General features: G+C 40.8%; 1 protein-coding gene across 5 annotated transcripts in view; it reads right to left on the bottom strand.

Moving 5' to 3' along the window:
• The window catches only part of unc5a (unc-5 netrin receptor A), a 595272-nt gene that overhangs the window by 57544 nt on the left and 512536 nt on the right, over window positions 1-25192 (bottom strand). For all 5 annotated transcript variants that reach the window (XR_009811458.2, XM_061927514.2, XM_061927515.2 and 2 more), the window contains one exon: window positions 16048-16281. Coding sequence is in view for 4 of the 5 variants with exons in the window: in XM_061927514.2 (XP_061783498.2) it covers window positions 16048-16281 (234 nt within the window). In the remaining variant the exon portion in view is untranslated. The remainder of the gene's footprint in view (window positions 1-16047; window positions 16282-25192) is intronic.

Below are 25192 nucleotides of genomic sequence, written 5' to 3'. Positions count from 1 at the left end.
AGACCATATATTTTTTTAACCGATTTCCGAACTCTAAATGGGTGAATTTTGGCGAATTAAATATTCGCTCTCGGATCGGGAAGCAATCCGCCATTTTCTCAAACACCGGGTCAAAACAGCGCTGTTATTTTCCGTTTTTTCGACTGTTTTCCGTACCTTGGAGACATCATGCCTCGTCGGTGTGTTGTCGGAGGGTGTAACAACACGAACAGGGACGGGATTCAAGTTGCACCAGTGGCCCAAAGATGCGAAAGTGGCAAGAAATTGGACGTTTGTTCCGCACACTTTACCGACGAAATCTATGCTACGACAGAGATGGCAAGAATGTGTAGATATCCTGCAACACTCAAAGCAGATGCATTTCCAACGATAAAGTCAAAGAAATCTGCCGCCAGACCCCCATTGAATTTGCCGGAGTGTGTGAGCAATTCAGGGACAAAGGACCTCGGTAGCACGGCAAGCAATGGCGGCAGTTTGTTCCCGCAGACGAGCGAGGTAAACCCACCTGGGCGGCATGGCATAGTGGGTAGAGCAACCGTGCCAGAAACCTGAGGGTTGCAGGTTCGCTCCCCGCCTCTTACCATCCAAAAATCGCTGCCGTTGTGTCCTTGGGCGGGACACTTCACCCTTTGCCCCCGGTGCCACTCACACCGGTGAATTGAATGATGAATGATAGGTGGTGGTCGGAGGGGCCGTTGGCGCAAAATTGCAGCCACGCTTCCGTCAGTCTACCCCAGGGCAGCTGTGGCTATGAAAGTAGCTTACCACCACCAGGTGTGAATGATTGATGGGTTCTACATGTAAAGCGACTTTGGGTACTTAGAAAAGCGCTATATAAATCCCAGTTATTATTATTATGTCTTGGCTCACACCGCCCCTTATGCCACCGTAGATGATCAAGAGAAGAATATCGACCCTAGCTTCCCTGGCCTGCTGACATGAGGGTATGTCTGCAGAATATATTAATTGATGAAAATTGGGCTGTCTGCACTCTCAAAGTGCATGTTGTTGCCAAATGTATTTCATATGCTGTAAACCTAGTTCATAGTTGTTAGTTTCCTTTAATGCCAAACAAACACATACCAATCGTTGGTTAGAAGGCGATCGCCGAATTCGTCCTCGCTTTCTCCTGTGTCGCTGGCTGTCGTGTCGTTTTCGCTTGCATACGGTTCAAACCGATATGGCTCAATAGCTTCAGTTTCTTCTTCAATCTCGTTTTTGCTACCTGCCTCCACACTACAACCATCCGTTTCAATACATGCGTAATCTGTTGAATCGCTTAAGCCGCTGAAATCCGAGTCTGAATCCGAGCTAATGTCGCTATAGCTTGCTGTTCTTTCCGCCATGTTTGTTTGTATTGGCATCACTGTGTGACGTCACAGGAAAATGGACAGGTGGTTAAAATCAGGCACTTTGAAGCTTTTTTTAGGGATATTGCGTGATGGGTAAAATTTTGAAAACAACTTCGAAAAATATAATAAGCCACTGGGAACTGATTTTTAATGGTTTTAACAATTCTGAAATTGTGATAATGTTCCCCTTTAAAGCAAGTAAAACACTCTGTCATGATCCATGTCCCGGATCATGTTTTATGTTTTGTTAGTTTTGGACTTCATAGTTCCTGTTTTTTGTGCACCATTGTTTGTTTTAGTTACCATGGTTACTTATTATTTCCACCTGCCTCTGATTAGTGTTCGCCCGCTCACCTGCTGCCTGAGCACTAATCAGAGGCATTATTTAAACCTGCCTTGCCCTCCAGTCAGTGCTGGAGTATTGTTTGTTGTATGCTGTGGACTCCCTGTTTCATGCAATGTCTGTTCATGCTTGTTTTCTGGAGATACCATAGTTCATGCTGATGATTTCATGCTTAGTTCATGCTGCTCGTGCCTTGCCAAGTAAGTTTTGTTTATTTATGCCACAGTTAGCGACGTTTTGTTTCATGTTCATAGTTCAGGCTAAGTGTTAGCTTTTGTTTCCTGCGTTAAGTTGTGCCTTCGCCTTGTGCGCCTTTTGTTTTCACCTTTTTTTTTAACATTGAAGCCGTGTTTTCTTGTACGCCGCCTGTCATCTCTGCATCTTGGGGTTCGTCACCTCCACATCATGACACACTCTCACATAAAATCTGCTTAATGAGAAGAATTATCTTATTAGACAGAAAATAAGCAAATATCACCCTTATTTGAGACATTTAATCTTACTTAGATTTCAGCTTTTGCAGTGCAGGAGGTCAAATCAAGCACCAAGCAGTGTACAAAAAGAATTGATCATGACCGCATGCTAAATAAAAGGTGCACTGCAAAAACTGAAATCTAAGTACCGTTTTTTTCGGAGTATAAGTCGCACCGGAGTATAAGTCGCACCTGCCAAAAATGCATATTAAAGAAGGAAAAAAACATATATAAGTCGCACTGGAGCCCGGCCAAACTATGAAAAAAACTGCGACTTATAGTCCGAAAAATACGGTAAGATTAAATATCTCAAATAAGGGTGATATTTGCTTATTTTCTGTCTGATAAGATAATTCTTCTCACTAAGCAGATTTTATGTTAGAGTGTTTTACTTGTTTTAAGGGTTTTGGTCCTAAATGATCTCAGTAAGATATTACAGCTTGTTGCTGAGATTTTATGACCTATATTGAGTAAAACATGCTTGAAACTAGAATATCAACTGATGTAAAGCTGTGTCATCAACACTCACAAGAATAAAACTACTTTTTTTAAATAATAATTTCTTATTTCAAGCATGAAAAAAAAAATCATGATTTTGACACAATTGTATCTCATAATTAAAACAGATGACAGCCAAATGGACTTTGCTGTCTTATTTTCAATGAAACGAGAGAAAATACGTACTCATATAGTAGTACAGTTGGCACAGTACAGTAAACTGACAGTTAAAATTTAAACATTTAACATTTGAGATTTCATACAATTTTGAACAGAAATAGTTCATGCACATTCAGGTAAATTCCTCAAAATTGCAATTAAAATTTTTTTGGCTGGGGGCCGGGCTGTGTATATTGCACTAATTGACTGAAAGAGCACGCACTTGGTGCAAAGATGTCATGTTATTGATGGAAAAATGCCTTTTTAGACAATATGATTTGCCTGAGCGGCTAATAGACCCCGAAAGTAACAAGCGGTTGCCTTGTTGCCTTTCCATTAAGAACAATACATTCGTTTTTAGTATAAGTTTGCTGGTTTCAAGAAATGTAATGCCGAGCGCATATCATTATGTCAAGATAATGGCACTAGCATTTACTTAATTTAAGAATATTTTTCAACATATTGAGCAAAAAAGTGTCTTCTTTTTTTTCTACCAAGAAAAGTGCACTTGTTATTAGTGAGAATATACTTATTTGAAGGTATTGTTGGGTTCATTGAGGTTAGCTAATTTGACTTGTTTTGGAAAGTCTTGACAAGCCAAATTTTCTTGTTCTATTGGCAGATAATTTTGCTTAGTTCAAATAAAATACCCCTCATTTTTGCTTTTTTTTTTTCTTGTTTTTGAACACTGACTTTTTGCAGTGTGTTCTCTGTAGGACAGCCTTGACTGCGCAGAGTTTTGCAAATAAAAACACGACGTGACAATAATCCATTCACTTTTGACGGTTACAGTAAAAAGAAAAAACATTATTTATGTCTGTCTGACCTTCGCTTTCTCAGCCGGCGCTGAAATACTTTAGAAAATGTCAGCAAACATCTACAAATGTATTTTGGTGGACTCCATTTATCAACAAAATCCCAAAAATTTCTAAAAACTTAGGTGGCCGGAAATCTTCTGAGATGCTTCAAAGTGGAGTAAATCTGTTTGCTGCACAGCATAATGACCAGCCTGACTCTGATGATGCAAGTGTTGCTACCGCATTGCATCATGGGGCACTTGGGAGCGCTCCATTAGTGCTAAAAGCAACATGCTTCACTTTAAACATAGGGCTCGAAAGGGCAAGGGATTTCGCAATGCATTGTTACAGTTAAAGTCCCAACGATAGTCACACACACACTCGGTGTGGTGAAATTTGTCCTCTGCATTTGACCCATCCCCATGTTCACCCCCTGAGAGGTGAGGGGAGCAGTGAGCAGCAGCGGTGGCCGCGCCCGGGAATCATTTTTGCTGTTTTAACCCCCAATTCCAACCCTTGATGCTGAGTGCCAAGCAGGGAGGCAATGGGTCCCATTTTTATAGTCTTTGGTATGACTCGGCCGGGGTTTGAACTCACGACCTTCCAGTCTCAGGGCGGACACTCTAACCACAAGGCCACTGAGCAGCAGAGGCGGGTAGAGTAGCCAGAAATTGTACTCAAGTAAGAGTACTGTTACTTTAGAGTTTTATTACTCAAGTAAAAGTAAGGAGTAGTCACCCAAATATTTACTTGAGAAAAAGTAAAAAGTATGTTGTGAAAAAACTACTCAAGTACTGAGTAACTGATGAGTAACCTGTTCGTTTAATGATGACGGCAACAAATAATGCACAAAAACTTTTTTTTTTTTTTTTTTTTAAATAATTAAACGCATAGTGTGCAAATGTGTGTTTTAATAATCTCTTGTTTAAACCACAATTTTAGCCTGAATCTTTGTGTAGTGCTTTCTTCTCCTTAGCTGCCAGTTCCTGGGTTTTGTCAGAGACAAGACACTTTTATGACCCTTTACCAGAGGTGGGTAGAGTAGCCAGAAATTGTACTCAAGTAAGAGTACTGTTACTTTAGAGATTTATTACTCAAGTAAAAGTAAGGAGTAGTCACCCAAATATTTACTTGAGTAAAAGTAAAAAGTACTCAAGTACTGAGTAACTGATGAGTAACATACACACACACACACACACACACATATATATATATATATATATATATATATATATATATATATATATATATATATATATATATATATATATATATATATATATATATATATATATTGATATATACAGTATATAATTTATATGTATTTATTTAGCTGTTTTTGTTTACATGTTTTAATGAATATACATGCATGTTTAACATATAGATTCCTTTCTTTCATGAAGACAAGAATATAAGTTGGTGTATTACCTGATTCTGATGACTTGCGTTGATTGTAATCAGACAGTAGTGATGATAACGTCCACGTTTTCAAATGGAGGAGAAGAAAAGTTCCTCCTTTCTGTCTAATACCACATGAAAGTGGTGGGTTTTTGGCATCTTATTTGTCCAGCTTCCATGTTCGTTTTTATACACTTTACAAGAAATATATTGGCGTCAAACTCCTTAGCTTGCTAGCTTGTTTGCGCTGGCTTTCGGAGACTCTTGTTTTGAAAGCGCAGGCGCGATGGAGCGGCACTTTTATTGTGAAGACAGGAACGTCCTCATGTGCGGTCAGTCTTTAGGCTTTTGACGGGATGTCCGGTTGAAATAAAAAAAGTATCTTTTTTCCTTCACACTTTTGATTGATTGATTGGAACTTTTATTAGTAGATTGCACAGTACAGTACATATTCCGTACAATTGACCACTAAATGGTAACACCCGAATACGTTTTTCAACTTGTTTAAGTCAGGTCATGTGACCACCTGGCTCTGTTTGATTGGTCCAACGTCACCAGTGACTGCATCTGATTGGTGGAACGAAGTGAAACGTCACCAGTAAGGCAGGCACTTTGAAGGTCTGTCTGACAGACCAAAACAAACAAAGCGTGCATTAACAGATCGATAAAAATTAGTAGCGAGTAGCGAGCTGAATGTAGATAAAAGTAGCGGAGTAAAAGTAGCGTTCCTTCTCTATAAATATACTTAAGTAAAAGTAAAAGTATGTTGCATTAAAACTACTCTTAGAAGTACAATTTATCCCAAAAGTTACTCAAGTAGATGTAACGGAGTAAATGTAGCGCGTTACTACCCACCTCTGCCCTTTACACATTCTTGGGGCTCGCTGCGGATATCGCCAAACTTAGTCCAGGGACAAAGACTGCTGTGATGTTGGTTGGCCACTAATTTATGTCGTATTTGTATTTTGGTCAAAATGTTACTCTCCAAATAGGTTTCTTTTTTGATTCAGGTTGTTAAGTACACTACTCAATGCTTAACCAAAACATTCCTGGTTTTGATAATCTCACAATCAGACTAGGTGTGTTTTTCATCTTTTTTCTCTCTCCCCTCCTCGGACACAGGACACTTCGGCTCAACCCCCTTCTCCCTCATTCCTAAAAGCATATAACATTTGAAAGTTATTGCCATACTTGCCAACCCTCCCGAATTTTCCGGGAGACTCCCGAAATTCAGCGCCTCACCCGAAAAACTCCCGGGACAAATATTCTCCCGAAAATCTCCCGATTTTCAGCCGGAGCTGGAAGCCACGCCCCCTCCAGCTCCATGCGGACCTGAGTGAGGACAGCCTTTTTTCGTGACGGGAGGACAACAGGGTGACAAGAACTAAATCATCCAGACTAGAGATAAATTGTATTATTATGTTTATTTTACCTAAAAATAAATATATTTATTAATAAAAAATAAAAAAAAACCTAAATGCATTTTTACTATATTTTGCTAAAAACATCAAAATTAATTGTATTTTTATTTGTATTTTTTCGTGACTCCTTATTACATCCAGCCATAGAATTATACACTAAAATAAACATATTTCAAATAATTGATTTTAAATTATCATAATAATTCATTTAAAATGACCATATTTAATTATTAAAATAATTGCTTGTTTATTAACAACTTTAGCATTTTATTCATTACATTTTGAAACTCTCAGAAGCCAAGTTATGTTATATTCCTTAATATTTATTTATGCAAGTTTGAAGTATCAATTATCTAAACACAGTTTTGTTTGCATATTTTCAGGATGTAGATATCTACATATATATATATATATATATATATATATAATATGTATGAAATACTTGACTTGGTGAATTCTAGCTGTCAATATACTCCTCCCCTCTTAACCACGCCCCCAACCACGCCCCGCCCACACCCGAACACGCCCCCACCTCCTGAAATCGGAGGTCTCAAGGTTGGCAAGTATGGTTATTGCAATCTCTCTCTCTCTCTCTCTCTCTCTCTCTCTCTCTCTCTCTCTCTCTCTCTCTCTCTTACCTTCTTTCAGTAGCAGCGTAAAACCCTTCTCTTGTAATCTGATGTTATTTGAGTACTCAAATAAATACTCACAAAGACCCTTAAAATAAATAAATAAAATGAAATAAAAAAATGTCAAAAAATAAATAAAATATATTAGACATATCATATATTCAGCAATTTCCTTTTATAATTTTATAGCTGCTGGATGACTTCTGGGGCTGCATAAAATGAATTAAATTGATGGTTTTTGGTGTCTGCTGGCATTTTATTTTTTTTATTTAGGAAATGTAATGTAATACACCTCCTACATGAAAAGACGTCTTTCATTATGCGTTTTCTTGCCTTTTGCTTACTCCAGACGCACAAATGCGCTGGTGATGCCATCCACAGCCTCGCGCACAGAATGTGAAAGTGTCAAAAAGTGTCAGTGTGCGTATGCTTCTTTTGTCTGGATTGCAAATCAGAAAAGGTGTTACAGAGTATAGATGTGTGCTGCTGGTTCAACACATCCTACACAGGTACTGTGGGAGCATGATAAAATGAATGTGCAGAAAATAATTGTCTGTTTCTGTGGTGATGCCTGCAAAATCCTCATTCAAATAAGGCGGCCTGCATTACTTTTCAATTGCACATGCAGTGTTGGTAGATCACACGCAACACGCCCACTCTAGTACCTTCTATTTTATTGTTTGCACACGCTGTCTTACGTGTGGTATTTTGATCTTAGTAAATCAGGCCCTAAATGTCTTTATTAACCAGAGGGAAAACAATCCAGTGAAAAGATTCACCAGCGCTGCCGTCCCACAAGAGCTATTAAACACAGCTGAGCTAATGCTGCCCTGTCTGGCGCCCTCGCTGATGTCACACATCACCTAGCAGCAGACACCACATTTTAAAAAGGCACACTCTCACACACTCCGCTTTCATGAAACGTCTTTCAACTGCAAATGCCAGATATTTAAAGGTTTTTTTTAATTTTTATTACATTTAATAAACAGTAACTCTGCTGCTAATATAATTTTTTTTTTGGTGAGTAATAAGAAACTATAGATACCTTTAAAAGTAATTTCCCCAACATTGCTTACTGTAAGTGGTCGTCAATGTCTGGCGCCCTCGCTGATGTCACACATCACCTAGCAGCAGACACCACATTTTAAAAAGGCACACTCTCACACACTCCGCTTTCATGAAACGTCTTTCAACTGCAAATGCCAGATATTTTAAGTTTTTTAAAATTTTTATTACATTTAATAAACAGTAACTCTGCTGCTAATATAATTATTTTTTGGTGAGTAATAAGAAACTATAGATACCTTTAAAAGTAATTTCCCCAACATTGCTTACTGTAAGTGGTCGTCAATGTCTGGCGCCCTCGCTGATGTCACACATCACCTAGCAGCAGACACCACATTTTAAAAAGGCACACTCTCACACACTCCGCTTTCATGAAACGTCTTTCAACTGCAAATGCCAGATATTTAAAGTTTTTTTTAATTTTTATTACATTTAATAAACAGTAACTCTGCTGCTAATATAATTATTTTTTGGTGAGTAATAAAAAACTATAGTTACCTTTAAAAGTAATTTCCCCAACATTGCTTACTGTAAGTGGTCGTCAATGATTTCCGTGCATCATGTCGTGATGAAAATGTGTTTTAGTTGGCGGAATAAGACTAGTAATGTAAATAAGAAATTAAATATCTCAAGGGGGTTAACATTAGATATTACACCAAATTGTGTTGTTATATATAACACAAAGCTAAGATGTGGATGTTTTGTTCTGCTAATTTAGCATATTGATTGATCTAAATCAGAGGTGCCCAAAGTGGGGCTCAAGGGCCAAATATGGCCTGTCGAGTAGTTTGGATTGGCCCGCCAAAGGGTGGCTTCCCAAATGAAACACATATTCGTACTGACCTTCTTTTAAGCTCACTAGTGGAGGCCCAATCCGATATTAATATTTAATATTTTTGAAATAAGCTCCGATACAAGCATTTACTTGACAGCCACTTTACACCTAAATGTCCTCCAATAAGCACAAAATGTTGGTATTTTCTTGTCATTTACAAATGGTAAAAAAGCTAGCAGCTACACGACAACTAAGCACACAAGAGCACACAAGCTAGACATACGTAATACGTTTCCTTAATTGAACAATATTGCAGTTTAAAACACATAAACACATAAGCACGTATCAAACAATTATAATTGCATATTACTTACACATACAAAGGCAGAAGTGTATCAGAAAGGCTCCAGTAACAACTGTATCCGCATCATTCAACTTACTGTGTCATGTGCCTAATGATTTATTGTGACCGCTAAGTGTCATAAAAAAATAAAAATACCACTCCACAAAGAGAGCATAAGTCCATTTCGGGATGGTAAAAAAAAAAAAAAAATAGGTTGGTGTTTTTCATACTTACTATTGTTCCCTGAGTATTTCCAATCCAATCCAATCCAATCCACTTTATTGATATAGTACATTTAAACAACAAAAATGTTTCCAAAGTGCTGCACAACAATATTATAAACAATATTAAAAACAATATTCAAATATTATCCTTAGCTCCACCAATGACTGAATAAAAACAAAAAATAAATACATATAAAAACAATATAAAAATAAATATGATTAAAAACGATTTTAAAGGGTAAAACCAATTAAAACAGTAAATAGAAATCAAAATTGATAAAAAAACACGGAGGACAACAGAGGACCACACAACTCACGTAGTGTTAAAAGCCAAAGAATAAAAGTGGGTCTTAAGACGAGACTTAAAACACTCCCCTGTGGGAGCAGTTTGAACATGGAGGGGCAGAGTTTTCCAGAGCTTAGGGCCGACCACAGAGAAGGCCCTGTCTCCCCTGGTTTTAAGTCTGCTCTTGGGCACCGCGAGTTGCAGCTGGCTCTCGGACCTCAGAGCGCGCGCAGGAGTGTAAATTTGGACTTTCACTTGATAAAACATTATCTAACATTCCACAATACAACATAATAAAAGTGTGTATGATTCCTGACGATATAGTATCGAATCTATATCGTTATCGGCCAATAGCTAAGGTTTTAATATCGGCATGGTATCAGAAGTGAAAAAGTTGGGTACCCCTAAAGCTCACACAATAATTGATGACCTGTATGCAAGGTTGTCATTTATCATTGTTATTAGCACTAATTATGGGAACATAAGCACATTTTCACTGGTTTTAGTACATTTTATGTACAAAATGTATCAAATTAGTAACTACATCCATCATTTGATTGCTGCAAAAAGTTTGGGCAGTTTTATGGCAATCATTTCAAGTAACATACTTGATTGGATTCAAATGAAATATATTGAAAACAGACTTGAATTCTGAATATTTGTTTTTTTTGTGTGTAAGTTTGTTCATTTACCGTATTTTCCGCACTATAAGGCGCACCTAAAAATCTCCAAATTCCTCAAAAGCTGACAGTGCGCCTTATAATCCGGTGCGCCTTATATATGGACCAATATTGAGCCACAACAGGTCTCGCAACTACGGTAACTACGCCAACTTTATATTCCCCCTTCTACGGCTGCTTACCGTACAAGAAGAAGCGCTTCTTCTTCGACGGGGGAAAATGAAGTCGGCGGCTGCTTACCGTAGTTGCGAGACCTAAACTTAATGTAAAGACCCCAAAATGGCTCCTATTAAGAGACACGCTTACGACGCTGAGTTTAAACTCAAGGCGATCAGTCACGCAGTAGAAAACGGGAATAGAGCAGCAGCAAGATAATTTAACATTAACGAATCAATGGTGCGGAAGTTTTTAGTTTTTCGCTCAATGCCTTCATGATGGTTTGTATGTTGTATGTATTTTATGTATTTGTACCTTGTTTTTACTGTTGTACCTTATTTTTACGGTTGTACCTCGTTTTTACTGTTGTATCTCGTTTTTACTGTTTTACCTTGTTTAACCTGGTTTTACCTCGTTTTTACTGTTGTACCTCGTTTTTAGTGTTGTACCTCGTTTTTACTGTTGTACCTTGTTTTTACTGTTTTACCTCGTTTTTACTGTTTTACCTCGTTTTTACTGTTTTTACTGTTGGGGCGACGTAGCTCGGTTGGTAGAGCGGCCGTGCCAGCAACTTGAGGGATGCAGGTTCGATTTCCGCTTCCGCCATCCTAGTCACTGCCGTTGTGTCCTTGGGCAAGACACTTTACCCACCTGCTCCCAGTGCCACCCACACTGGTTTAAATGTAACTTAGATATTGGGTTTCACTATGTAAAGCGCTTTGAGTCACTAGAGAAAAGCGCTATATAAATATAATTCACTTCACTACCTTGTTTTTACTGTTTTACCTTGTTTTTACTGTTGTCCCTCGTTTCTACTGTTGTACCTCGTTTTTACTGTTTTACCTCGTTTTTACTGTTTTACCTCGTTTTTACTGTTTTACCTCGTTTTTACTGTTTTACCTCGTTTTTACTGTTATACCTCGTTTTTACTGTTGTACCTCGTTTTTACTGTTGTACCTAGTTTTTAATGTTTTACCTCGTTTTTACTGTTGTACCTCGTTTATACTGTTTTACCTCGTTTTTACTTTTTACCTCGTTTTTACTTTTTACCTCGTTTTTACTGTTGTACCTCGTTTTTACTGTTGTACCTCGTTTTTACTGTTTTACCTTGTTTTTACTGTTGTACCTTGTTTTACTGTTGTACCTTGTTTTTACTGTTGTTCCTTGTTTTTACTGTTGTATCTCGTTTTTACTGTTTTACCTTGTTTTTACTGTTGTACCTCGTTTTTACTGTTGTACCTTGTTTTTAATGACTACTGCTGCAAACCAAATTGCCCTTCGGGGACAATAACGATTTTCTAAGTCTAAGTCTGAAGTGGAGGAAGCAACATGATGACCTGCGCCAAGCAAAGAAGACTAAACAGAGTTTCCGAGGGAACAAAGCGAGATGGCTACAGTTGGAGGACAAACTGGAACAGTGGGTTGTTGAACAGAGAGCAGCAAGTAGAAGTGTCAGTACAATCACTATTTGTTTAGTTGACATTCCCTTTAGCGCAGCTCCATCTAATGGATGCATAACGTAACCCCGGCCTCTACTGTAGCGTCTATTCTATGCGCCTTATAATGCGGTGCGCCTTATATATGAACACAGTTTTAAAATAGGCCATTCATTGAAGGTGTGCCTTATAATCCGGTGCGCCTTATAGTGCGGAAAATACGGTACTTTTAATTGCCAACATGGCCATCCTGTGATTCGGATTCATCCGTCAGCAGTTTTGAAGTACAGTGCAGGAACAATTGTCAGGAATTTTCCAATCTTAAAGCCAAAGCCTGATCATGGCTCTCATCTCAGCTTCAGCCCAAAGAGCGCCTCCCTCCTAACCCTTGTTCACATCCCGCCCCCCACCCATAGATTTTGCCGGTGGCGGTCATGTGGACAATGAGGTCGGCCATTACAGCCAGTAAAAGTGGACTCGAGTGGGAAATGGCACTTGTGACTGTGGGTGGCGTGGGGTTTAAGAGGAGCAGCCCGGAGAGAGAAAGAGCACGGGGGTTGCCGCACAGAAGACTGGGACAGGCTCTCCTTTTAATTTACTAATCAAGCATGCAAATGAAATCTTAACCGACTACTCAGAGGCAGCCCCTGGGGAGGGAGGAAGGCATTAGTGCTTGATTACACGCCGTCCACGCGGAGAGCGGGGAAGAGGGGCGAAATATGGCGCTGAACAAAGCGAGGGGAAACGTGTTCGCCTGCAGCAGCTGATGACATGAAAGAAAGGATGCAACCGCGGAGGCCCACAAACACAACTAGTGAGCGTGCAGAGTGATCAGCGAGCACATGTGCATTGTATCATATCCATAACTCACACATGCTTTAAATCACTTCTTCCATGCACTCACTTCTAGTCAAGATGAAAACCCTTTTATAGCTACAAATGTGCGGTCGTAGATAACCACAGTGGACACCACCAGACATCCTCCAGTTGATTACGTGCCATAAAAGTTTAGGTTCCCATATAACAGTTGCAATGATTTCCATTCATTACATGATTTGTTTTGCTTTCTTTCTACTAGTGTTGTCCCGATAGCAATATTTTGGTACCGGGGACCACAAAAAATGGCATTATTGGCTTTATTTTAACAATAAATCTTAGTACGTTACGTCTCGTCTCGACTACTGTAACGTATTATTTTCGGGTCTCCCTATGTCTAGCATTAAAAGATTACAATTGGTACAAAATGCGGCTGCTAGACTTTTGACAAGAACAAGAAAGTTTGATCATATTACGCCTATACTGGCTCACCTGCACTGGCTTCCTGTGCACTTAAGATGTGACTTTAAGGTTTTACTACTTACGTATAAAATACTACACGGTCTAGCTCCAGCCTATCTTGTCGATTGTATTGTACCATATGTCCCGGCAAGAAATCTGCGTTCAAAGAACTCTGGCTTATTAGTGATTCCCAGAGCCCAAAAAAAGTCTGCGGGCTATAGAGCGTTTTCTATGCGGGCTATAGAGCGTTTTCTATTCGGGCTCCAGTACTATGGAATGCCCTCCCGGTAACAATTAGAGATGCTACCTCAGTAGAAGCATTTAAGTCCCATCTTAAAACTCATTTGTATACTCTAGCCTTTAAATAGCCCCCTGTTAGACCAGTTGATCTGCCGTTTCTTTTCTTTTCTCCTCTGCTCCCCTATTCCTTGTGGAGGGGGGGGGGCACAGGTCAGGTGGCCATGGATGAAGTGCTGGCTGTCCAGAGTCGGGACCCGGGGTGGACCGCTCGCCTGTGCATCGGCTGGGAACATCTCTGCGCTGCTGACCCGTCTCCGCTCGGGATGGTGTCCTGCTGGCCCCACTATGGACTGGACTCTTACTATTATGTTGGATCCACTATGGACTGGACTCTCACAATATTATGTCAGACCCACTCGACATCCATTGCTTTCGGTCTCCCCTAGAGGGGGTGGGGGTTACCCACATCTGCGGTCCTCTCCAAGGTTTCTCATAGTCATTCACATCGACGTCCCACTGGGGTGAGTTTTTCCTTGCCCTTATGTAGGCTTTGTACCGAGGATGTCGTTGTGGCTTGTGCAGCCCTTTGAGACACTTGTGATTTAGGGCTGTATAAATAAACATTGATTGATTGATTGATTAGGGTACATTAAACATACCGTATTTTTCGGACTATAAGTCGCAGTTTTTTTTCATAGTTTGGCCGGGGGTGCGACTTATACTCAGGAGCGACTTATGTGTGAAATGATTAACACATTACCGTAAAATATCAAATAATATTATTTAGCTCATTCACGTAAGAGACTAGACGTATAAGATTTCATGGGATTTAGCGATTAGGAGTGACAGATTGTTTGGTAAACGTATAGCATGTTCTATATGTTATAGTTATTTGAATGACTCTTTCCATAATATGTTACGTTAACATACCAGGCACGTTCTCAGTTGGTTATTTATGCCTCATATAACGTACACTTATTCAGCATGTTGTTCACTATTCTTTATTTATTTTAAATTGCCTTTCAAATGTCTATTCTTGGTGTTGGGTTTTATCAAATATATTTCCCCCAAAAATGCGACTTATACTTCAGTGCGACTTATATATATGTTTTTTTTTCCTTCTTTATTATGGTTATAGTATTTGTATTTTTTATTTGTATTTTTTGTCATTAAAAAAATACAATCACGTGTATCCCTGCAGACTAGAGATGTGCGGTTTGCGGGCACAACCGCGGAGTCCGCGGATTATCCGCGGATCGGGCGGATGAAATTAAAAAAAATTAGATTTTATCCGCGGGTCGGGTCGGGTCGGGTCGGGCGGTTGAAATAAAAAAAAATTAGATTTTAAATAGATTCAGGCGGGTGGCAGTTAAACCAATTCGGAAATATATATACATAGTTAAATGTTGTTACCCACATACGAAAAACGAGCAGGCACCTGCAGCATAAGCCACAACAGAAGAAAAAAAAGAAAAAGAGATGGACACTTTTACGGAGCGGAGAAGGGACGCCTCGCCGGGGTACGGGACCGAGGCCCCTTCCCCCGAGAGGGCCCCACCGGGAGCCGTAGCTGAGGCGATCCGCGAGAAGGGCCCGACGCACGTCCAGGGTCACCACCGCGCCCACCGCACCGACACCCCGCCTCGTCCGCCTTTGCCGCGGCCGGCGTCACGCGCAACAGGTAAGCAGCTTACCTGCCCGCCACCCCCGTGGCCGGGGGCTCGTAACAGGGGTCACTCCGCGCGCTTCGCCCGCGCAGCTTACCTGCCCGCCACCCCTGTTGCCGGTGCAGCGAGACGCGCTTGGAGGTGCGCTCAGCGCGGCTCCCATATGATCGCGCACTGGTGTGCGTCTGGGTCGTGACAGCGTGGCACGCGAATGTCTGTGCTGCATTGGATCAGTCTCCTTTCTTTAACAGGCAAAAGCTTTATAACCTCACTAATGCCTTGCATCGTCTATATTAGATATATAACAACGGGCGGGTGCGGTTCTGATCAAATGTTAGAAACGGGTGGATGGCGGATGGTTGACGACTTTCTGATGCGGTTGCGGATGAAATAATTGCCTATCCGCGCATCTCTACTGCAGACTGTATTGATATATATTGATGTATAATGTAGGAACCAGAAATATTAATAACAGAAAGAAACAACCCTTTTGTGCGAATGAGTGTAAATGGGGAGGGAGGTTTTTTGGGTTGGTGCACTAATTGTAAGTGTTTTTTATGTTGATTTAATAAAAAAAAAATAAAAAAATTTTTTTGGGTTGGGGACCACTGGTCTATATCACACAACCCTAAATATGATAAATATGATTAGCGAAACATTTGTTGCATAAATGATACTTTCACCTTAATGGCTGATGACAAGCATGAACATTTCCAAACTACCACCCTTTTCGGGTCCATGTATAGAGCTTAAGGACGGCATCCATTAGATGACATTGAATAGGACCCAAAAAAATGAGTCGCACAGAACGAGGTGTTAGAGCGTACCTTGAAGACGTCCTGTGTGTCGTCCATGCAGTAGACCCTGATGTTGTACTCCAGCGTGGAGCAGTAGGCGTCGGAGAAGAGCACCAGTCTCAGACGCTTGGCAGCGCCCATGTGCAGCGACTCTCCCACCAGGGCAAAGGTGCCCAGATGCTCGGAAAACAGCTGACACGTCTCAGCCTCCAGCTGGCAGTAATAGGGATCTGACGCCAGCTCCTCCCCCATCAGCAGGACGTCCTGGAAAGAGGCGCAGGGAAGTAACTTAGGGTAGGTGTTGTTCTGGGAAGCTTTAGAGTTTTCGGAACAGGAGCAAACTTTTCTTGTTGCGTTTCACAATCACACTAAAAGTTTTTTTTTTTTTTTTACTTTTACAACAATGTACCGTATTTTTCTGACTATAAGTCGCAGTTTTTTTCATAGTTTGGCCGGGGGTGCGACTTATACTCAGGAGCGACTTATGTGTGAAATTATTAACACATTACCGTAAAATATCAAATAATATTATTTAGCTCATTCACGTAAGAGACTAGACGTATAAGATTTCATGGGATTTAGCGATTAGGAGTGACAGATTGTTTGGTAAACGTATAGCATGTTCTATATGTTATAGTTATTTGAATGACTCTTACCATAATATGTTACGTTAACATACCAGGCACGTTCTCAGTTGGTTATTTATGCCTCATATAACGTACACTTATTCAGCATGTTGTTCACTATTCTTTATTTATTTTAAATTGCCTTTCAAATGTCTATTCTTGGTGTTGGGTTTTATCAAATATATTTCCCCCAAAAATGCGACTTATATATGTTTTTTTCCTTCTTTATTATGCATTTTCGGCTGGTGCGACTTATACTCCGGAACGACTTATAGTCCGAAAAATACGGTACTTTTGAAGCAAAGTAAATATAAAGTTTGGCCTCAAATGCCCTCTTTTGTGTAATAAGTCTCTAAGTTCTCCTTATAACTTTTATTGATATTGCTTGCTATTTAATAGTTTTTAGTAGGGATGTCCGATAACATCGGACTGCCGATATTATCGGCCGATAAATGCTTTAAAATGTAATATCGGAAATAATCGGTATCCATCCATCCATCCATCTTCTTCCGCTTATCCGAGGTCGGGTCGCGGGGGCAGCAGCTTAAGTAGGGAAGCCCAGACTTCCCTCTCCCCAGCCACTTCGTCCAGCTCTTCCTGTGGGACCCCGAAGGCGTTCCCAGGCCAGCCGGGAGACATAGTCTTCCCAACGTGTTCTGGGTCTTCCCCGTGACCTCCTACCGGTCGGACGTGCCCTAAACACCTCCCTAGGGAGGCGTTCGGGTGGCATCCTGACCAGATGCCCGAACCACCTCATCTGGCTGATTTCGATGTGGAGGAGCAGCGGCTTTACTTTGAGCTCCTCCCGGATGACAGAGCTTCTCACCCTATCTCTAAGGGAGAGCCCCGCCACCCGGCGGAGCAAACTCATTTCGGCCGCTTGTACCCGTGATCTTGTCCTTTCGGTCATAACCCAAAGCTCATGACCATAGGTGAGGATGGGAACGTAGATCGACCGGTAAATTGAGAGCTTTGCCTTCCGGCTCAGCTCCTTCTTCACCACAACGGATCAATACAGCGTCCGCATTACTGAAGACGCCGCACCGATCCGCCTGTCGATCTCACGATCCACTCTTCCCTCACTCGGTATCGGTTTCAAAAAGTAAAATGTATGACTTTTTAAAACGCCGCTATGTACACGGACGTAGGGAGAAGTACAGAGCGCCAATAAACCTTAAAGGCACTGCCTTTGCGTGCCGGCCTAATCACATAATATTTACGGCTTTTCTCATACACAAGTGAATGCCATCCATACTTGGTCATAAACAACTTTCACACTGTTAAAAATATGCGCCACACTGTGAATCCACACCAAACAAGAATGACAAACACATTTCGGGAGAACATCCGCACCGTAACACAACATAAACACAACAGAACAAATACCCAGAACCCCTTGCAGCACTAACTCTTCCGGGACGCTACAATATACAATATACCAATATACCCCCTACCCCCCCTAAACCCCGCTCCCCCCCCAACCCCGCCCACCTCAACTCCCAAATTCCAAGCTGCTGTTTTGAGGCATGTTAAAAAAAATAATGCACTTTGTGACTTCAATAATAAATATGGCAGTGCCATGTTGGCATTTTTTTTCCATAACTTGAGTTGATTTATTTTGAAAAACCTTGCTACATTGTTTAATGCATCCAGCGGGGCATCACAACAAAATTAGGCATAATAATGTGTTGATTCCACGACACATTATATATATCGGTATCGGAATCGGTAATTAAGAGTTGGACAATATCGGAAAATCTGCAAAAAAGCCATTATCGGACATCTCTAGTTTTTAGTCGTTTTTAATCACATTTTAGTTGTCTCTTGCTTGTCTCTTCTCCACTCTAGACATATAAAGTGCATTATCGATACAATTAATGATGATTATTATTACTATTTTTAGGCACACTTCCTATATAACCGACCTAGTGTATGGACAAGTTTTCTATTCATATAAAAGGCAAATGATTCTGTACAGCAGTGGTTCTCAAACTTTTTTTTTTAACCAAATACCACCTCAGAAAACACTCGACTCTCCAAGTACCACCATAATGACCAAAATTAAAATACAGTAGTGTAGTAGGCCTAAGAATTCATTAAAACAAGGCAGATGTTTTATTTAACCAGTATATTAAATAGTGTTTAATATTGCACACATTTTGAACAGTAACACTGAACATAGGAAAATAAAACAGTGTACTTTCGTCAAGTGATTTTTTTTGGCGTACCACTAGATGGAGCCCTTGTACCACTACTACAGTTTGAGAATCACTGTTCTACAGGTTTTGTAGATATTCCATCCATCCATTTTCTACCGCTTGTCCCTCTTGGAGTCGCGGGGGGTGCTGGAGCCTATCTCAGCTGCATTCGGGCGGAAGGCGGGGTACACCCTGGACAAGTCGCCACCTCATCGCAGGGCCAACACAGATAGACAGACAACATTCACACTCACATCCACACACTAGGGCCAATTTAGTGTAGTTTTGTAGATATTGGATTTATTTATTATTGAAAACAAAGGTTATGTCCTCTGGAGAGACATTATAAGACAATAATAATAATAATTTAGTTTTCCTTATTTTACTTGTTATAAATTGTAATAGGGGACGGCGTGGCGCAGTTGGGAGAGTGGCCGTGCCAGCAACCCGAGGGTTCCTGGTTCAATCCCCAGCTTCTACCAACCAAGTCACGTCCTTTGTGTCCTTGAGCAAGACACTTCACCCTTGCTCCTGATGGGTCGTGGTTAGCGCCTTGCATGGCAGCTCCCGCCATCAGTGTGTGAATGTGTGTGTGAATGGGTGAATGTGGAAATAGTGTCAAAGCGCTTTGAGTACCTTGAAGGTAGAACATCGCTAAACAAGTATAACCAGAGGTGGGTAGAGTAGCCAGAAATTGTACTCAAGTAAGAGTACTGTTACTTTAGAGATTTATTACTCAAGTAAAAGTAAGTAAGTCGGGACCCGGGGTGGACCGCTCGCCTGTGCATCGGCTGGGAACATCTCTGCGCTGCTGACCCGTCTCCGCTCGGGATGGTGTACTGCTAGCCCCACTATGGACTGGACTCTTACTATTATGTTAGATCCACTATGGACTGGACTCTCACAATATTATGTCAGACCCACTCGACATCCATTGCATTCGGTCTCCTCTAGAGGGGGGGGGTTACCCACATATGCGGTCCTCTCCAAGGTTTCTCATAGTCATTCACATCGACGTCCCACTGGGGTGATAATTTTTCCTTGCCCTTATGTGGGCTTTGTACCGAGGATGTCGTTGTGGCTTGTGCAGCCCTTTGAGATACTTGTGATTTAGGGCTATATAAATGAACATTGATTGATTGATTGATTGAGTAGTCACCCAAATATTTACTTGAGTAAAAGTAAAAAGTATGTTGTGAAAAAAATAATTTAATGATGACGGCAACAAATAATGCACAAAAACATAGAAATAGCAATGAGCAAATTCAGAGCCAGGAATATCTCTTAAGCAACTAAAGCAATAATATATATTAAATAATAATACATTAACATAATAAAAATTAAGGCAAATTGAGCCACAATAACTTAGCAGTACCATAGGCTCAGTAGGCAGAGATTACAAAGGAAAATAACAAGTTAGCCTTTACGCAAACCATAAACTGATAGGTGTGAGCTGCACCTGAGAACACACTGTGCACTTCTGATTGGTGTTTCTATGCATGCGTGTGTGTGTGTGTGTGTGTGTGTGTGTGTGTGTGTGTGTGTGTGTCTATGAGGCTGCAGTGCGTTAATAAATGTCCCCACTCGATGTACATTTGACAGTGATTCATAGCAGGGAAGCTAACATCAGCCTACGGTGACAGCCAAAATATCTACCAAGGTTACTTACCGCGATGTGCTTCCTCAAATTTGACGTTGAGTTCATGTAAGCTTCAGCTTGTTAATCATGTGACCGCCTGGCTCTGTTTGATTGGTGAAACGGAGTCAAATGTCACCAGTGACTGCATTTGATTGGAGAAACGGAGGCAAACGTCACCAGTGACTGTATTTGATTGATGAAACGGAGTCAAACGTCACCAGTGACTGTATTTGATTGATGAAACAGAGTCAAACGTCACCAGTGACTGTATTTGATTGGTGAAACGGAGTCAAACGTCACCAGTGACTGCATTTGATTGGAGAAACGGAGGCAAACGTCACCAGTGACTGTATTTGATTGATGAAACGGAGTCAAACGTCACCAGTGACTGTATTTGATTGATGAAACGGAGTCAAACGTCACCAGTGACTGTATTTGATTGATGAAACGGAGTCAAACGTCACCAGTGACTGTATTTGATTGGTGAAACGGAGTCAAACGTCACCAGTGACTGTATTTGATTGATGAAACGGAGTCAAACGTCACCAGTGACTGCATTTGATTGGTGAAGCACAGGCATGCGATAGATCCTACTTTGAAGGTCTGTCTGACAAACCAAAACAAACAAAGCGTGCATTAACAGATCGATACAAATCAGTAGCGAGTAGCGAGCTGAATGTAGATAAATGGAGCGGAGTAAAAGTAGCGTTTCTTCTCTACAAATATACTCGAGTAAAAGTAAAAGTATGTTGCATTAAAACTACTCTGAGAAGTACAATTTATCCCAAAAGTTACTCAAGTAGATGTAACGGAGTAAATGTAGCGCGTTACTACCCACCTCTGAGTATAAACCATTAACCATTAGTACTTTTAGAATTTTTTGTTTAACTTTCTATTTTCATTGACAAAACAACACAAGTGCCTCATGAAAAGTGTTAAAAAAAAACAAAAAAACAACAGCGGTACAAGAATTAACGTGTGTTTATCTCCGAATGAGAGAGAGGATGGATTTTAAAATGTCAGAGCAACAGCTGCACCACAACAGCACCGCTACTAACAATGATGGCTGACTTAAAAACAACTATCACAGATCAGGACTGCTTTTATGACACAGGGCTGTTCTCTATGCTAATTGGATGGGGACAAATCGCGCTCAAGGTGACAATGTTTTCTCTGGAAACTCCATCGTGCCAAGTTGACTGTCTCTTCCCATTGGCCCGCATCAAGCTGAGGCCAGCGTTATGGCGCCAAACAGTCTGATCGATGGAGCCGCACACCATCTACATCAATGGAATTAGTATCGACACCATTCATTTGCCATGCAACCGCAATGGAGTCTCACTTTTTCATCATCTTAATATTCCTCGAGGTGTGGGACGGCTCAATTACGCCAGTGAGTGCTCGCTCAAAGAGCAATTCATTTCCCGGTCGCCTGCTGCCGGATCCATTTCCACTATCTCTCCTCAGTCGCTGTCAAAACTCGCCGTTCTGCGTCCACCTGCCACGCAGTTAGGCTCAATCAGGTCCAAGTGATTAAAAGCCCGGGTGAAACTCTCGCCTCAGAAAGGCCAATGCTTTCCACAGATTGTGAATTATTGATGCTCAATGGAACACGAGGGAAGACCCACTAAAGCCCACCGAAGGTTCTCCGAATCTGCCTGGATTGCCGAGATGGGTACACGGCTTCAAAGTAAGATTGTTTGCTGGAGTGTTAGTATTTCTCAAAAGTTGCGCCCAAGTCAGTCCTCTGGTCCGCTGCCAGGGCTGATGACTTTCACATTTCAATGAGAGACACATAACTCCAACTGTAATTGGAGGCAGAAACAGCCGAGCTTTGACAAAAACTCTTTTCTGCTTTGAGAAACATGTTGCCTGGCAACTATTGAGCTGCAAAGAGGCGGTGCTTCTTCCTTCATTTACAGCCGTCATTGCGAGTTTCAGCCAATTTGTATCTACCGATAGATCTATAGTCAAGTTGTTGTAGCAACTCACTACAGGTAGGATTTATGGCTCTTTGTCGTGAGTCGGATGTTAAAGAGATGCCACTTTTACAGAGCCATTCAAAAGACTGGCTTGTTCGTATATTTCTTTAAAAGTCAATCAGGGGTACCGTATCAATACCGTATTTTTCGGAGTATAAGTCGCTCCGGAGTATAAGTCGCACCGGCCGAAAATGCATAATAAAGAAGAAAAAAAAACATATATAAGTCGCACTGGAGTATAAGTCGCATTTTTGGGGAAATTTATTTGATAAAACCCAACACCAGGAATAGACATTTGAAAGGCAATTTAAAATAAATAAAGAATAGTGAACAACAGGCTGAATAAGTGTACGTTATATGAGGCATAAATAACCAACTGAGAACGTGCCTGGTATGTTAACGTAACATATTATGGTAAGAGTCATTCAAATAACTATAACATATAGAACATGCTATACGTTTACCAAACAATCTGTCACTCCTAATCGCTAAATCCCATGAAATCTTATACGTCTAGTCTAGGGGTCGGCAACCCGCGGCTCTTTGATCACTCTGATGCGGCTCAGCAGCCTACTTGCTGAACCCCCCAATTGTCCCGTGAGACTTCCGGATTTCAGTGCCTCTCGCAGAAAACTCCCGGGATTAATATTCACCGATTTTCACCCTGAAAGCTATATTAAGGGCGTGTCGTGATGGTACAACATTTGGCGCCCTCTACAATCTGTATTGACAGCGTGCCAGCCCAACACTTGTTATACAATATACATCTTCTACTTGCACACGTAAGAGACAGCAAGGCATACTTGGTCAACAGCCACACATGTTACACTGACGGTGATCATATAAAACAACTTTAAGACTCTTACTAATAATGCGACAAACACATTTCGGGAGAACATCTGCACCTTAACACAACATAAACACAACAGAACAAACACCCAGAATCCCATGCAGCCCTGACTCTTCTGGGCTACATTATACACCCCTGCTACCACCAAACCCCGCCCCCACCCCAAGCCTGCTCCCTCACACAACAACCCCCCCTCTGTGCGTCGGTTGAGGTGGGCGGGGTTTGGTAGCGGGGGTGTATAATGTAGCCCGGAAGAGTTAGGGCTGCATGGGATTCTGGGTATTTGTTCTGTTGTGTTTATGTTGTGTTACGGTGCAGATGTTCTCCCGAAATGTGTTTGTCATTCTTGTTTGGTGTGGGTTCACAGTGTGGCGCATTATTAGTAAGAGTGTTAAAGTTTTTTATACCGCCACCGTCAGTGCAACCTGTGTGGTTGTTGACTAAGTATGCCTTGCTGTCACCTATGTGAGCAAGCGGAAGCACCATACAACTTGTGGCTGATCAGGCACGCTGGTTGTAGCGGGGGATATATGCTGTACCATCACGGCAAGCATGACCCTGACAAGCGCTATTCATTCAAAACCCGCGTGCCGCACCAGCTTAAAAATTCCATATAAAGGTGTGGGCAGCGTGTCTGAGACCCCTGGTTTATACATAGCACAAAGCAAAAAAAATGTTTTAAATACAGTGTTATTTCATTTAAAATTTCAAAATTTTTTGCGGCTCCCATTGTTTTTTATAATTTGTGAAACTGGTCAAAATGGCTCTTTGACTGGTAAAGGTTGCCGACCCCTGGTCTAGTCTCTTACGTGAATGAGCTAAATAATATTATTTGATATTTTAAGGTAATGTGTTAATAATTTCACACATAAGTCGCTCCTGAGTATAAGTCGCACCCCCGGCCAAACTATGAAAAAAACTGCGACTTATAGTCCGAAAAATACGGTAACTTGTTTTAGTCAAGGGAACAATAACTAACATTTGGATTAGAATAATTCACACTTAAATATCACCCCAATTTATACTCAATTGGTGTGAATGATTCTGAAATATTGATGATGATGATCCAGTTTCGCCTGAAAGGGAGTGAGAAGAAGATAATTTATTTAATACCACCCCTAGTTCTCCATTCAGTGATTAATACAATGAGCTTCACTGTTACTTTGTCCAAGGATTATAATACAAATGTTGTATCATGGTCCCATTACCACAGGTAACAATAATTATTACACTGTAAAAGTGTTGTCCCGATTGATACTTTACATTAGTTTTGGATGATACCACAAATGTAGGTATCAATCCGATACCAAGTAGTTACTGGATCATAGACTGGTCATATTCAAAGTCCTCATGTGTCCAGGGCAGAGGTGGGTAGAGTAGCCAGAAATTGTACTCAAGTAAGAGTACTGTTACTTTAGAGATGTATTAGTCAAGTAAAAGTAAGGAGTAGTCACCCAAATATTTACTTGAGTAAAAGTAAAAAGTTTGTTGTGAAAAAACTACTCAAGTACTGAGTAACTGATGAGTAACCTGTTTGTTTAATGATGACGGCAACAAATAATGCACAAAAACATAAAAATAGCAATGAGCAAATTCAGAGCCAGGAATATCTCTTAAGCAACTTAAACAATAATATATATTAAATAATAATACATTAACATAAAAAAAATTAAGGCAAATTGAGTCACAATAACTTAACAGCACCATAGGCTCAGTAGGCAGAGATTACAAAGGAAAATAACAAGTTAGCCTTTACGCAAACCATAAACTGATAGGTGTGGGCTGCACCTGGGAACAAACTGATTAGTGTTTCTATGCATGCGTGTGTGTGTGTGTGTGTGTGTGTGTGTGTGTGTGTGTGTGTGTGTGTGTGTGTGTGT

The sequence above is a fragment of the Nerophis lumbriciformis genome, linkage group LG35 (assembly GCF_033978685.3).
Source record: "Nerophis lumbriciformis linkage group LG35, RoL_Nlum_v2.1, whole genome shotgun sequence".
In the NCBI taxonomy this organism is placed as follows: domain Eukaryota; kingdom Metazoa; phylum Chordata; class Actinopteri; order Syngnathiformes; family Syngnathidae; genus Nerophis; species Nerophis lumbriciformis.
Note: the sequence above shows the minus strand (reverse complement) of the source record. Positions and strands in the feature narration are given on the sequence as shown.